Here is a 16,945-nt window from a genome sequence, read left to right on the forward strand (position 1 = left end):
CAAGGTATTCCGTGAGGGGCATGGCGAGTTCCTAGAATTTTTTATTTTTTGTCACAAGTTAGTGGAAAATGATGATTTTTTTTTTTTTTTTTTTTCATACAAAGTCTCATATTCCACTAACTTGTGACAAAAAATAAAAAGTTCCATGAACTCACTATGCCCATCAGCGAATACCTTGGGGTCTCTTCTTTCCAAAATGGGGTCACTTGTGGGGTAGTTATACTGCCCTGGCATTCTAGGGGCCCAAATGTGTGGTAAGGAGTTTGAAATCAAATTCTGTAAAAAATGACCTGTGAAATCCGAAAGGTGCTCTTTTGAATATGGGCCCCTTTGCCCACCTAGGCTGCAAAAAAGTGTCACACATCTGGTATCTCCGTAATCGGGAGAAGTTGGGGAATGTGTTTTGGGGTGTCATTTTACATATACCCATGCTGGGTGAGAGAAATATCTTGGCAAAAGACAACTTTTCCCATTTTTTTATACAAAGTTGGCATTTGACCAAGATATTTATCTCACCCAGCATGGGTATATGTAAAAAGACACCCCAAAACACATTCCTCAACTTCTCCTGAATACAGAGATACCAGATGTGTGACACTTTTTTGCAGCCTAGGTGGGCAAAGGGGCCCACATTCCAAAGAGCACCTTTCGGATTTCACAGGTCATTTACCTACTTACCACACATTTGGGCCCCTAGAATGCCAGGGCAGTATAACTACCCCACAAGTGACCCCATTTTGGAAAGAAGAGACCCCAAGGTATTCGCTGATGGGCATAGTGAGTTCATGGAAGTTTTTATTTTTTGTCACAAGTTTGTGGAATATGAGACTTTGTATGAAAAAAAAAAATAAAAAAAAAAATCATCATTTTCCACTAACTTGTGACAAAAAATAAAAAATTCTAGGAACTCGCCATGCCCCTCACGGAATACCTTGGGGTGTCTTCTTTCCAAAATGGGGTCACTTGTGGGGTAGTTATACTGCCCTGGTATTCTAGGGGCCCAAATGTGTGGTAAGGAGTTTGAAATCAAATTCAGGAAAAAATGAGGAGTGAAATCCGAAAGGTGCTCTTTGGAATATGGGCCCCTTTGCCCACCTAGGCTGCAAAAAAGTGTCACACATCTGGTATCCCCGTACTCAGGAGAAGTTGAGGAATGTGTTTTGGGGTGTCTTTTTACATATACCCATGCTGGGTGAGATAAATATCTTGGTCAAATGACAACTTTGTATAAAAAAATGGGAAAAGTTGTCTTTTGCCAAGATATTTCTCTCACCCAGCATGGGTATATATAAAATGACACCCCAAAACACATTCCCCACCTTCTCCTGAGTACGGAGATACCAGATGTGTGACACTTTTTTGCAGCCTAGGTGGGCAAAGGGGCCCATATTCCAAAGAGCACCTTTCGGATTTCACTGGTCATTTTTTACAGAATTTGATTTCAAACTCCTTACCACACATTTGGGCCCCTAGAATGCCAGGGCAGTATAACTTCCCCACAAGTGACCCCATTTTGGAAAGAAGAGACCCCAAGGTATTCGCTGATGGGCATAGTGAGTTCATAGAACTTTTTATTTTTTGTCACAAGTTAGTGGAATATGAGACTTTGTAAGAAAAAAAAAAAAAAAAAAAAAAAATCATAATTTTCCGCTAACTTGTGACAAAAAATAAAAAGTTCTATGAACTCACTATGCCCATCAGTGAATACCTTAGTGTGTGTACTTTCAGAAATGGGGTCATTTGTGGGGTGTTTGTACTGTCTGGGCATTATAGAACCTCAGGAAACATGACAGGTGCTCAGAAAATCAGAGCTGCTTCAAAAAGCGGAAATTCACATTTTTGTACCATAGTTTGTAAACGCTATAACTTTTACCCAAACCATTTTTTTTTTACCCAAACATTTTTTTTTTATCAAAGACATGTAGAACTATAAATTTAGAGCAAAATTTCTATATGGATGTCGTTTTTTTTGCAAAATTTTACAACTGAAAGTGAAAAATGTCATTTTTTTGCAAAAAAATCGTTAAATTTCGATTAATAACAAAAAAAGTAAAAATGTCAGCAGCAATGAAATACCACCAAATGAAAGCTCTATTAGTGAGAAGAAAAGGAGGTAAAATTCATTTGGGTGGTAAGTTGCATGACCGAGCAATAAATGGTGAAAGTAGTGTAGGTCAGAAGTGTAAAAAGTGGCCTGGTCTTTCAGGGTGTTTAAGCACTGGGGGCTGAGGTGGTTAAGAGGTGCACATCGCCTAATAATTTTGCGCACAGATTTATAATGGACTCCAGGAGAGAGCTGGTGTATGAGTTCAGGTATAATCTATGCGTAGAGTATAATAAATGTGCCTCGCCGCCTCCCCCGCTCCGTCCACCTGGGGCAAGCAGAAGCAAAACCCTAAAAATTGTGAAATATTGCTCAAGCGGGGCATGTGCCAAATTTTGTGACTTTTTGAAGCCAGTTGTCTGGGTAAGGCCCCATTCACACGACCGTATTTTTGCTCTGCATCCGATCCGGATTTGGATGTGGACCCATTCACTTTAATGGGGCAGCAAAAATCTGGACAGCACACCATGTACTCTCCACATCCGAATATCCGTTACGCAGTCCCTCAAAAAAGATAGAACATGTCCTATTCTTGTCCGTTTTGCAGACAAAAAACGGCATTGTTGCAACGGGTCCGCCAAAAAAAAAACACGGATGCAACACAGATGTCATCCATATTTTTGGTGATCGCAAAATACATACGGTCATGTGAATGCACCCTAAGGGCTCATTGTCCGCATCCAATCCGCATTTTTTGTGGGCGGGATGCGGACCTATTCACTTCAATGAGGGCTGCAAAAAATGTGGACTGCACACTGTGTCCTGTCTGCATCTGTATGTCCGTACGGACAAGGATAGGACTGTTTTATTATGACCCGGACGTTGTGTTCCACAAAATGCGGAATGCACGCAGCTGGTATCCGTGTTTTGTGGACCGCAATACAGACAACGGTCGTGTGTATGAGCCCGTAAAAGGGGTTGATAAATTTCCCCCAAAGCATGGTTTGGAGTTTCACAGCACGCGTGCCCTGGTTGGTTACAGTATTTTTTTCCCCACAATGCTGTTTTTTGTCTGCAAAACGGACAAGAATAGGACATGTTCTATCTTTTTTGCGGGACTGCGTAACGGACATTCGGATGCGGAGAGTACATGGTGTGCTGTCCAGATTTTTGCGGCCCCATTAAAGTGAATGGGTCCACATCCAGACAACTGGCTTCAAAAAGTCGTCAGAAAACACCCGCGTGAACGCTTGAAAATCATAATGTTTTAGAGTTTAAAAAACTCTTATTTTTGCTGTCATATAAACAACAGACGGCCGTCGGCACAGAAAAATAATGACTCATCTCTGTTAACGTGGCGCGGGCATGTAGGCAGAATGACTATGGCATGTGCTGCCCTCTTCTGGGTCACACTAATCGTACTGTTCCTCTTACAGATGCCTGCTGTCCTGCTCCAGCCGATACCAAGGATGTTATACTCCAGCCGTCAGGTCATACTCTGCAGGTAGGATGTTTATGGTACTTTAGACTGGGGCTACACCTCGGTCTTGGCCGTGGCACCAGCCGTGAGACCAAGGATCTCTGTGTAGCACTAGGAACAGTAAGATAAAGACTGCTGGGACGGCTGACTTCAGAGGCAAATAGAATAAACTTTGTTGACAACGCGTTTCGGGATTGAACTGATTCCTTCATCGGGCAACATACGCCATACTCCTCCTAGTGAAGTCCCGGCCGTGGCCACCGGCAGGACGGCACGCAGCCACGGGCTTGTTTCCACTACCTAGTGCTACGGTCGGGGCAAATTGTCATGCTACGACACCAGCCAATGCACCGCTACGCAGCGATTCTTGGTCACGATATCTGTGTTTTATTTGGGCATCGAATAAGTAAAAGGGACTTTTGACAGCCTAACACTATTAAAGGGAGTCTGTCACCACATTTTGACATGATAGACCGCTTACATAGCGCTGTAGCATCACTGTAGATGATTCAAATGGTACCTTCGTTGACTTCTTGTGAAGTTCACCCGAGGCAAAAACTGACTTTTATTCGTATGTCAATGAGGGCTCGCAAGTGCGCGGGGGCGGCGTTCACTTCGTTGGAGCCCAGGCTGCTCTGCCTCTTTTGCTCATATCCCCGCTCCAGCCAAAGCCCGCCCTTCTCTTCCCTTGCATCCTCCTTCTCTCCCAGCCAAAGCCCGCGCCTGCGCTCTCCCTTGCTGGGCCGGGGCATGCGCACTGCGATGCCCATTGTGGGCACGGCATCACTGTCATAAGGGCGACCTGCAACAATGTTCTGTGGGATAAAATCTCTATAGGTCAGCGTCTATCCGGCATGTCGGAACTCATGAGAAATGCGATCTCCACACGGAGTGACACAATGTCGGATCACAGGATCCAGGTTTCAGATAGTTAATAACTGCAAAATACACTTTTGTGATTGCTTTTATTACAATATTACGGTAAGCGACGGCTCCCAGTCTATTACATGACATTAGATATTATGTGACTGTCGCGCTTTCATTCCAGTGATTCAGATGGTCCCTCCCAACCCTAAAATATGATCAACGGGACACCCATAGCCACGGACAGGTCAGTTTATTTCCTATGTACAGGGGACTCTTCTCCCTCATACTGGCATCTGCTGGAGTCCAAAAAGGGGTTTCCTTCTAGGCAGATGATGGAGCAGAATGTCGGGCCAACCATGATCCTCAGAAGTAACTTTATCTCTGTCCATAGTTGAATTGATGCCCAGTGATAATGGTTATTTACCCGCTGTCTCTCTGTGACCTCAGAAAAGTCAATAGTACATTTTTGGGGGAAGGAGAGGTGAAGAAGTTCAGATGTCCCCTCCATCCCCCTTGTACCGTCATTGGGAACAGCACAGCACAATGTCCTTCAGGGTTTTTCTCAGCTCCCGGCTTCGAAACGCGTAGATGATAGGGTCAATAATGGAGTTAAATATCATAAGGACGAAGGTAATGTTGAAGTACTTGAAGTATTCACGGCAGATGGGGTGCTTAGGACAGGACACAATTAGGGTGAGGTGGAGGAAAAAGGGTCCCCAGCACAGAAAGAAGATGCCAAGCAGCATAGTCAGGGTGATAGCTCCTCGGAGTTTGGCGACGGCTTGATGCGGAGAGAATCCCCTTCGCACTCCTTTTTGCTGGGCCATAATGATCTGGGAATGTTTTCTTGCTAGAACGAACATGTGGATGTAGAGACCCAGCATTAAGAGGAGCATGGCGATAAAGAACGCAATAAGACACAAGATGACAATGTGGCTGTCCGAAAACACTATGAACGTAATGCTGCAAGCCATGCTGGCCACCCAGATCCCAGTGATGGCGCTGACCACCCTACATTGGGTTATAATGCTATGGTATCTCAAAGCGTAGAAGATTGTGACGTAGCGGTCCACCGCGATAGCCCCCAGGAAGGAGAGCGACGTCACCAAGGAGCAGAGAATCATTGTGTCCACAACGTTATCCATCATTTTCACCATGGGTTCGTTATACTCGATGACGGCGTGGCGGAGAAGGATCAGGATGAGAGTTTCTATAAGGTTGCTGATACTGACTAACATGTCGGACGCAGCCAGGCAGCAGATAAAATAGTACATAGGAGAATGGAGGTTGTGGTTTTTTGCAATAGCCACGACTACCAAGATGTTCTCCAGCAGGCTGAGCAGGCACAGGAACAAGAAGACCCCCTTAGGGACCTCTATATGAATGATGGTGGTCTCATTAGGCTTCACCTCTAAGGCACTCTGCAGGGTGAAGTTGGTGATATTGACGTCTGACTGTAGACTGGTCAAGGAGATCATACTGAGCCGCAGTCTGGAGAAGAAAAGAACAGACAGTAAGACACTTATGAATGAGACCCTACATACAGGACAATACTTGATGGACATTGTCATACATCTACCCCACGACCTCACGAAGATCAGATTTTTCCATCATCAACATCTAGGATAGGTGATAAATGTATGATCACTGGGAGTCTAACTGTAGGGTCTGCAACAATCTCGAGGGTCGTCCCCTATTCCCTCTTCTGAATGGATGGATTCTGTGCATGCATGTCCACCACGCCATTCAATGTCTAGGGACCAGGCGCTGCAGTGTCATAGGAGTGAATGGAGCGGTGGGCATGCATTCACACCGGGGAATTGGGGACCCCAGTAGTGTGCATGTTTGACCACCGCTGTATTGGTGTTGGTGCACTTGTCACGGTGCTCCTACCTGGATATGCTGGACCCTAGGTGTTGGCTCTGCAGCAATGAAAAAGGGGTTTGTTGATGAAGGGGATGATTAAATAAATTGAGTCCAGACCTTGTGATGAAGTTGGAAACAGCTTTACTCTGCATAAACGTTTCTCCAAACAGTTTCAGGCTTTGTCTTGGTTCCAGCAGGCTTTGGCATTAACTGTGGCAGGCAAACTCCTCTCTGCTATGTCTTTTGCTCTCTGGCTCTGCTGTGCTGACAGGATAGCTGTATAATTTAGTTTTTTTCTGGGTGCTGCAACTTCCCTCTTGTAGTCTGACTTTCCTCCTGACTTCTGAGGCTCCAAGCTTCTGCCTCCATATCCAGCTGAGCTGAAGGTGCTCCAGCTGGCCTGGGCAAGGCACGTCCAACAGGGACGTGCACCTGCTTCCTTCCCCTAGCAGGGGGTAAGCTAGACTGATTAGAACTGGTCTCCGCCCTTTCTGCAGCAGGTGGGAAACGCCCATCACACCACAGAATGGAAGGAAAGCTCCATTCTCTGTACCTCTGCCATTTATGCTGCCACCTACTGGTGAACCAGGCATATTACACGTGAACATAAACAGTTGCAAAATAGGAAATGCACATTATATAGGACTTGGAAATTAATACACAGTGGTAATGCCACTCTGGGGCGTTACACATGGCACATTTGATATTGGTTGAAAGTCCTGTGTGTGGTGCCCATAACACGTTATTAGTACAGAGAACCCAATACTGCACCATGTACAGTATAGATTGTGGCAGCGCTGATCTACCTCCTGAATTATATCCCAGAGATGCATTTACAGTGGAAACAGTCAGCAGGCTGGTTATCAGACTCACCCGTAAGAACTCTGCTGAGCTCCTATATTCTAGTGGGTGAGGTTTATTTTTTTTATTAATTCAAAATCTGTACAATCTGCTGTATAAGGGCCGTACAGACTGAGCCGGTGTAAGACGTGGACGTTCAGAAGCAGTACTAGAGTCTCAGCCTGATAATGAACGTTAAAACCAAAAAATATATATATTTTTAATACACTAATGATTACAAATAAAACTGGGGCACAAAACCCACAAGTTATGCCAAAAAATAGGCTGTGGGTGCAAACAGGGGTGAGCGCAGTGTGCCGACAAATATCACCCTCAGTCCAATTGCTCCCCCACCATAAAGGTTTGTTTGGGGTAATAATAACACAGCCAGGCCGGATCCACAGAAATGGGAACCACGGCTGCTGCTGAAGGCTCAACAATCAAAGCCAGCCATAGTGGAGCGTGTGCAGATGGGGTCCTGTTATAGCAGTCAGCCAGCGCTCTGCACAATAGTGTCTGTGCTATTGGGTGTCAGTGTACACCCTCAGTACTAACTGATTGCCAGTGTCCAGTAAGCCTGTGGATGCCTAAGCTGCTCGACGCGTTTCTACAAAGGGGATAGTACCCCTGTGTCGTCAGGAGCAGATAGATGGCTGCTATCAGCAAGTTCTGTCCGCCGCTGATGGTGTGCGGGCAGTGTCTCCGGCACTAGGATGGCCGTACTTTCCCAGAATGCAAATCACCATGGCAAGCTCTGTGTAGACACTTGATCTGCAGAATAGTGAGTGCAGCTCTGGAGTATAATACCGGATGTAACTCAGGATCAGTACAGGATAAGTAATGTAATGTACACAGTGACTGCACCAGCAGAAGAGTGAGTGCAGCTCTGGAGTATAATACAGGATGTAACTCAGGATCAGTACAGGATCAGTAATATATGTACACAGTGACTGCACCAGCAGAATAGTGAGTGCAGCTCTGGAGTATAATACAGGATGTAGCTCAGGATCAGTACAGGATAAGTAATGTATGTACACAGTGACTGCACCAGCAGAATAGTGAGTGCAGCTCTGGAGTATAATACAGGATGTAACTCAGGATCAGTACAGGATAAGTAATGTATGTACACAGTGACTGCACCAGCAGAATAGTGAGTGCAGCTCTGGAGTGTAATACAGGATGTAACTCAGGATCAGTACAGGATAAGTAATGTATGTACACAGTGACTGCACCAGCAGAATAGTGAGTGCAGCTCTGGAGTATAATACAGGATGCAACTCAGGATCAGTACAGGATAAGTAATGTATGTACACAGTGACTCCACCAGCAGAATAGCGAGTGCAGCTCTGGGCCGGCCTGTTGTGCTAGCCCCGTTGTCCCTTGTACTACGTGACATAGACCCAGGCATATGTTAAGGCCCTTTAAGGTAAGTATTTACAATTAGTCATATAGACTACTCTACTATTTGCCTTGTTTTTACATATGTCTTTACAGTAGATGATACTTGTAAAACTTAACTTTTAATATCAATTGTTGTAAAATCCATATCTAACCATTGAATAAACTATATTAAAAATATCCGTTGTGTGGCTTCTTTAATTATCGGAGTAAATTGACAGCACTGTCAGGGGCACAGTGCTATTATATCATGGTGAGAGGTAGGTGCGCGCTCGCTCCAGACTCTTCTCACACTGTCCCACCACCTAATGCTTTCTATTTGGTGCTTATCCTGATAGAAGCGTCAGTACTGCGCTAAAACTCTCCCTGGGGATCGGGCAGTGAGTGTTTGATGGGCGTGGTGCGGATCATTTATAGCCTCCTTCTCTGACATCACTACTACTCTGGTAGGCGACCGAAAAAGTTATTCAGTTGCCCACATCCCTTCTTCAGCCGACCTGGGGAGGGAACGTATCCTGATCTTCTACCAATTATCCGAAGCTCTGTCACAGGCGCGGCGACCCCACACACTTCAGTGCAAGCTGCACTGTACAGAAGTGTGCATTGTGGGGATGTCGGTCATCTAACCACATCCTGTGCAGGTGTCTCCTGTGTGGTGACTTCAGTCACCCATTCAGCCATTATCCTCGTTCCTTCGCCAATGTGGTCAGGACCCGAGTAGGGGACAGCCTTGAGGTTGCTTTTGCTGGGGAAGGGACTATTAGAGGTGGAGAAAGTGAGCTGCCAAGGATGGAAAACAATAAAAAGAGGCCAGCCCAACTGGTGTCTCGATAAGCTCCAAAAGGATAAGAAACTGGAAGAGTCTCAGGTAACTGGGGCATCCCCTGGCCCTGTCCTGGAGGCCAATCATGCTGCTGAGGCCCTGAGGGATGACGTCCTGGATGAGGAGGTCAGGAGGATCCAGGCTGAGGAGGTCGCCACATTCTCAGAGTCCTCCCGTTATGAGAGTATGGATGAGGAATCGGATGATAGGAAGGGGCTAGAGGAAAAGCAGGGCGCCAAGAAAATGAAGAAGAAGGGAGATGTAAGATCTTCTCCCACTCTGGTCCAGGTACCAAAGGAAGGTAACACCGACAGCCCTCTGGTTGATCACTCTAACCGGTTCCTAGCCCTTGATAACATCTCCTCCTCTTCTTCGGATGAGGGGCGGAGGGTCCAGAAGTAGCGACGACAGGGCCTACAGGGGGCGTCAAGTCTTTCCCTGAGGGTGAAATGCCCTCAGAAGGGGAGACTGGCCTGGAGTCCGGAGATAAGGATGTGGAATCAAAACGGGTGGTGGGGACGGATATCTCTGTGTCATAGAAAAGGGGGGAGGGTTCTTGTTCAGACACAGAGGGGGGTCTGGGACGTGGGAGATCAGGAAACTCATTGACCAAAGGGTTCTGTTGACCCATTCCCAGAAACCTCTGGCCCTTAGGGACTTCCCAAGTCGGGATCTGGAGGTTGGGTTGCAACTTTGGAATTCCATCAGGATCCCCTTCAAGTTTTTGGGACTTGGCTTGCGTATAGTATATGAATAGTTGTATATATATGGCGTAGGGTGGGTGTATGTATATAATATCATGGGCTTCTGGGTGGGGACGGTGTATGTATAGTATTAAAAAAACCGATGTGGTGTAGGGTGGGTGTATATATGTAAAGTTGGTGTATGTATATAATACAGTACTAGTATTGGAGTGAGTGGCTGGACCAGTATTAGTTTTATTATTTACTGTTGTGTTTGATATTTTATGATGATTATGTTTGTTATTATTAATATTGTTACATTGTTTTATTGTTATGTTTTATTATAAAAGAAATACAGGATATGATGCAGGGTCCATACAATAAAGTAACACTTTGCATCATCCCTATTTATCTGCAATGCCCCGTTTTCCTGAACTCCATCGTGGTCAGGTGACATTTTCCACTGTGGTGGTTCCCTTATCCGATGACATCAGGTCTACATCTGAAGCGTGGAAAGGCTTGTGAGGCTCTGCCCTGGGGGCACAGGAGCATCAATGACCTTGCCTCTGAGGGCGGTGTTCTGCTCATTCTCCTGGACCCTGCCCTGTAGATATGATGTCAGCAATCATGTTGTGGGCGGGTTTTTCCAGCAGGGCTTCAAGCAAGCTTGAATCTGGCGCTGCCATCAGTAATTTCAGGGCTCCATACCGGCCCCCCGATTGCTCCCCCCACCTTATTTGTATTTACACTGTTTACCAATCACCATAAATAATATGTTCACTATATTGTGTACGGTTATTATGATTACAGGAATACCAAATACTGTTTTGTGATAGTTATAGTAATACTATAAGGCATAAAAAAAATCCTATTGTTACAGCAGAACTTTTCTATAGAGCAGTGGGGAAGGCAGCTGTTTACTGTACAGAAGGTCTGGGCTTTAAATCCCACCAATATATGTCCTATAGGTTTTATTGTAAAAGTTATGGCAGAAAAATAGAAATTTTACTTTCCAGCTTTTTTCTTTTATTAGCAAAAGTTACAATTTTCAGCAAATATATTGTTATAAAAAAAAAGTTTTTGTAACATTCTTAGTACGAAATATCATAAAACAGTATTTGGCATCCCTGTAATCATAATAAGTGTGCAATACTGTACAATACAGTGAACATATCATTTATGATGATTGGTAGACGGCACATTTTGTTTCCTTTCATTTCAGTAAAATGCTATTTATTTAGGCTACTTTCACACTAACGTCTTTGCTGGATCCGGCAGGGTATGAGAACGGAACGCAATGCATTTTGTAGCGCTCCGTTTCGTTCAGTTCAGTTTTGTCCCCATTGACAATGAATGGGGACAAAACGGAAGCGTTTTTTTTTTTTTTCCGGCATTGAGACCCTATGACGGATCTCAATGCCGGAAAATATTAACACTAGTGTGAAAGTCGCCTTAGTGTTACGCCTGTGAAGAAAATAGCACTGAGAATTCAGCCCTTCCAGCAGAGCAGGTCTGTAGTGTAATGGTAACTTTTCTACCTGCCATACAGAAGGTTTGGAGTTAATTTCTTTAGTAAAAGTCTATCTGCTGAAGTGAATACTAACGAGGCTGCCAGGCCCGGCTTGTACCTGTGACATCGGTGCTGGGAGGGCAACGAGAGGCAGAGATCTGATGCTACAGACAGTCCCTGGGAGTCTTGCGCTGGGATGTAATCACAGGGTCACAGATCACAATTAGGTTGGAGGAGCCGACATGCGCACAAATTGTCATCATCTGACTAATATTATGCAGTAAGTTTCAACGCTGGTGGAAAAGGAAAACCTCTTTAATTAAAATGTCATTTCATAGTTTGTCTTCCGCTGCCTCCACGCGTTCTCGTACTATGCAGGCTGCTCGGTATCCTTCAATCTGTCAGGTGACCTCTTTTTGATTTAAGCCTATTTTGCTTGTTTGTAAAAATGTCAGCTTAGATGATGACCCTTCAAGGTGGACTTCAGGGGCGGACTGGGAACCTAAAGTGGCCCTGGAAAAAAATATTAAAAGTGGCCCCGTCTTGCAGTTGAGTCCAAATTGATGGAAGGCAGGGCTAGCAATACCATAGTGTGACACATTATACCACCCCAACAAAGCCAAATACCACAGTCCATCACAAAGTACTGCCCCAGCAGACACAAAATGCATCCCCAAAAACTTCCACTGGCTCAGGAGGCCCCCTGGGCATCGGCCCACCAGGAAATGTCCCTGTAAGGTCTAAGGCCAGTCCGCCCCTAGTGGAGTTAGACATGCAGATTGTCCGGAAGGAAGCGTGCTTTACTGACAGTCGGCTGCTCGTTACGTGGATCACCTCCACAATATGAGGACGAAGGGTCGCTATATCACTCATCCCCATACAGCTGCACTGTTTCTGGGCAGCAGATCGCTGTTTAGATCGCACGATCTGCTGCCCAGAAACGACAATTTAGGTGCCTGCGAACTACAGGATCACCCGATGAACGAGCGAAACGCTGATCGGCTGCAGATTGTCTGGAACGAGCGTTCCCAATAATCTGCTCCATTATCTGGCTGTCTAAATCTACAGTCAGGAGGGCAGAGATAAGGGCTACAGAGCAAACCTTCAGACAGCTTGTCCGATGGCTTTCACTCTGAACGGGAATGAGGAGCCTGCAATGTATGAGAAGACTTGTTGAGAATTTTTAATCAAAGCTAATTGCAGAAATTATTTTATGATGCAATCGAATTAAACAAAACTGATGGAAAGGTGGGATTATGGGATACTGAGTGATTAGCCGACAGGTTAGCAGACTAGCCCCATAGACATAATGAACATGGTTACTAATTGGAGTTTAGTCAGATGATTGATTATTGCTACATCTATGGCTGAGATCCATTCTTTACCAGGTGGGAAGAATATCTGTGAAATAGCACACAAAACAATATGTTAAGTGATGGATAAGCCCCTCTTGGTATATGACCATCTGATCACATAGTTGTAGTGATCGGATCTCCATGAATCATGTACAATGGTCTGGATGATCTGTATCAATCACATGTTTTACTCCCTTTATGGAAATTTTCCCATAGATTTCAACTCTATTGAAATATCCCTGGGGACATCTGGCTAAAATCTCTGGACAAACCACTCTTAACACCTCCGTACCATGAATATCTACAGGTCTTCTACGTAAATTCTTCAACACTTCTGATCCAGATCTCCTTCATCTTGCAAATTTCCATAGTCTACAAACCGGTTGCATTGACACAAATATAGCTTATGACTGACACTAACTGTGCTCCAGCTTTTTAGTGTATGTTCAGGTTAGGCCGTGTCCGGACTCAGCTTGCACATAAATGAACATAGCTGTGCATTCAACAAACATTACAGCACAAAGTCTATCATATGAGGGTTTGGTTATAAAATCTCCAGCAGAATCCATTCCCAAAAATTGGAAATGTGTGCGTCCACTTTTATGGGGGATATTGTGGAAGAGGGAATGGTAGTAGGGTATTGCATCCAACCCAATACTGACACAGTTCTGCGTAGAGTCCACATGGGGAGACTTATCAAAACTGGTGCAAAGGTAAAAGTGGAGCACCGTCCGTAAAAACCAATCAGGTCGCTGCTGTCGTTTTCCAAGAGCTGGAGTCTGATTGGTTGCTTTAAGAGGCCACACTCCCTTCTAAAAGTTTTGATAAATCTTCCCATATGTCTTCCAAAGTTAGATTTGATATTAGATGGCGCCGTGTTGTATTAGATGGTCTCCAGCAATGACATATTATCTGTAGAGGACCTCATTACTTACCAGCCGTCCTATGTAGGTATTCGTATTGTCCAAATATCACCCCTGTTGATCAAAAACACCTCGGCAGTAAACCAGTGTTGGCGTCTTCTTCCAATTGAGATCTCGCTCAAGGTTTGTGGGGATCAATTCTTTTAGTTCTCTCGGTTCCCCTTGAACATTTTGAAGCCCTGTCAATTGCAACCGTTTTTATAGTTCTGCGTTGAGTGTAATCGCTTGTGCGCAGGGCAGATTCCCACTGTGCTTCTGACATACCAGGCTGATGTCCTTCTGCTTGGGTTGACTCACAGTAGATGAAGTCTCCAACCTTCTTCTGTTGACAGCAAGTCCAGATGGTGGAGAACACAAGCAGCGCCTTGAGATTTCTCCCAGCAGGACTCATTCATTTGACGTACCTTTTGGCTCCCTCTCTTCTTCCGCACCGTCTAACGCTGGGAAAGATCAGCTTCTTCAGATGAGACGAGGACAAAGTGCATCTTTCTCTCTGTGTAGAGTCCTTAAAGGCTTCTTCTGAGCCCCTCCTAAAATGCCAGGACAGACACACATGACTGGGGTGGCCAGAGGCAGCGGAAAGTTATGAAACCATGAAAACCATTCAACAAGCATCCACCACTCTTTAATTAAAGTAAATGGGTCATCAGCATGTATATGTATGAACTTATTCTGTAATTGGAAGTTATGCCTGACAAGTACGTCTCTGTCTTTACCCATCACAGCCATAAAATCTTCAGTTACCGACCCTTGTATGATATAATTACCCAGACTTTGCAGTTAACCACCATGTAGTTCAGTGTTTTCCCTGTAATATTTTTTTCTTTTTACCAATATCTCTTAAAATCCAATTATTGGAACACAAAGATCTTATGTGATTCTGGACTATATTGGCCTTAAAGTTCTGAAGTTTACAACCTTTTTTTTATTAAAATGCTTACAACATTGTAAGCCATGGTCCATGACGATAGATCTTCTACCATGTCAGCCATAACGGTTGTCGGAGCTCTTGTGTCACACCTGTGACAGGTGTTAGAAGGTCTGAAAGACTGACTGCATGAGTGATCTGACAGCATCTTTTGGTTTTACTTTGTGTGTTGCTGGTATGTCCACACCCCCTGTTCAGGTTTGGATCATGTGACCTTTACCTCTCCCTGTTTAGTCTGACTTTACCCATCACTCCTTGCTCTGGATAGCTTTATTTGGTTTTGGAAGAGCTGGAGTGTGGTTCTTGTTGTTTACTAGGCCTCAGCGAGACGCTGGTTCCTTCACCAGGAATGGAACGGGTTGTATCTGCCCTGTCATTACCTTTAGGGCATCCAAGGGTTACCAGGGTTTTCCAGGTTCCTGTGTATGGGCATCTCTACCATTGAGAGGTGCCCATACAGATAGGAGTTAGGGCCAGGAGCAGGGCTTTATAGGTGGTGACCCTTTTCCTTCCCTAGCGGTGAGGTCTAGTGTCTTTCCCCTTCCTTCTTGTTGTCTTTTGGTTTTCTCCCCTACTACATCCGTGACATCTTTGTAGCTGAAGGTGCTCAACTTGCCATTTGTATCTCATTACCTAAAGGGGTTGTGTCATCTGAAGCACTGGTGGCTTATTGCATAGGCCACCTCTGGGCAATTGTTATCATAGGCATTTTTTATTTGTTCTTGCTCCTGATGAAGGGGTTTGCATACCCCGAAACGCGTTGAGCCTTTTATGTACCAATTTTCCACATTAAAGAAGCCAAAGCCTTCAACAACAATACTGAGGTGAAGCCTTTTTCTTCCTACTGGGCAACTATCAGTTTTTGAAGACTCTACAGGCGCTCCTGGCTGGGGGGTTATTGGTCCATGCTGGTGTCTTGAGTTTATCCAGCTGGCCACCCCCCGTGAAGTGAGTTGATTATATTCTTTGGCTACTTCAATATACCGTCATATTGCTAATATATGTGATTATTTCCACATATTGTGACTCTAGGTATGCTATAGTGGTGTGTCTATTGTCCACTCACTCTCTTTCTTTTGGTCACCCTGAATAGGGGAAATGTCCAACTTTATTTACAGCTAATCAGCTTTTAATCATTCTATTATATACAAAATATTTCTTTGTTATACACTTTGGGTTTTGGCGCTTCTCATAGGGGTGTAACCTCCTTGACTTGTTAAGTCTTTTCTGATCAGAGGCGGACTGGCCATAGACCCTACAGGGAAACTTCCTGGTGGGCCGATGCCCAGAGGGCCACCTAAGCCCTCCTCTTGGCCAAAAGCCAGGTACATGAAGATCTGATGCTCTCGGCATTAGATAATGTAGGCAGTATTTTGTGCTGCGCGGTGGTATATCAAATAATGAAATAATATAGAAGACGGGTCTAATATACAGAGAGGAACCAGGAAAACACTTTCTGGGTCAATATTGTCAACTTAACAATGCGAATCTATACCTCAGATAAAAAAGAGGGACAGAGGGACTTGGGTCAAAAATAGGGACTGTCCCTCCGAAAGAGGTATGCGGGACCCCCGAAGTGAGCGGAGAGCAGCATGTGCGGCCACCTTCCACTCATTTCTATGGTAGTTCCTGAATAGAGCTGAGCGCTGACTCCGGCAGTCTTGTAGAAGTGAATGGAGCGGTGGCCGCACTTGCTCTGTGCACTTTCCATTTATTTCTATGGGACTTCCGAAAATAGCCTTGGCTTTTTTCAGAACTTCCATGGAAATGAATGGAGAGCACATCACGCGGTGCACTCTTCTTCAGTTTTGGGGGCCGGTTTTGGAGACTTGGGTGTCAGAGGTGGGACCCGCACCTAACTATCTGATCCTAGAGATATGCTATCAAAGTCCCAGGTGACACAACCCCTTTAAAGGGGTTGTGCAGTGCAAAGATAATGAAGACATCCTCAGAGACCGGTGGGGATCCACTGCGCCCCCCACCCCTTCAAACAGCTGCTAAGTCACCAATATCTTTGCACTGCGCAACTCCCTTAAAGGAAATTTGTCTCCGTTAAACTGAGTGTTGAGTGAGGCACAAGGCCTTGTAGGACCAGCTCTGCTGAATGCCATCATACCTTTCACTTAGCGATCCATTTCTTCATTTTGGAGAATTTTTTTTTTTTTTATCCGTATGCAGATGAGTAGATAAGTGCACTGAGGGCGGGCCCAAGCCTCTCTGTGCACCCA

General features: G+C 45.0%; 1 protein-coding gene across 1 annotated transcript; it reads right to left on the minus strand.

The window, feature by feature from the left end:
- Nucleotides 1-4,470: 4,470 nt before the first annotated feature.
- Nucleotides 4,471-14,253, minus strand: MC1R (melanocortin 1 receptor). The gene is made up of 2 exons (XM_040410091.1): nucleotides 13,802-14,253; nucleotides 4,471-5,882 (listed from the first exon to the last, which is right to left on the minus strand). The coding sequence occupies exon 2, from the start codon at nucleotides 5,867-5,869 to the stop codon at nucleotides 4,913-4,915; it is 957 nt and encodes a 318-aa protein (XP_040266025.1). The 5' UTR covers nucleotides 5,870-5,882; nucleotides 13,802-14,253; the 3' UTR covers nucleotides 4,471-4,912.
- Between the last annotated feature and the right edge of the window lie 2,692 nt (nucleotides 14,254-16,945).

Source organism: Bufo bufo, chromosome 10, assembly GCF_905171765.1.
Source record: "Bufo bufo chromosome 10, aBufBuf1.1, whole genome shotgun sequence".
Classification (NCBI taxonomy): Eukaryota; Metazoa; Chordata; class Amphibia; order Anura; family Bufonidae; genus Bufo; species Bufo bufo.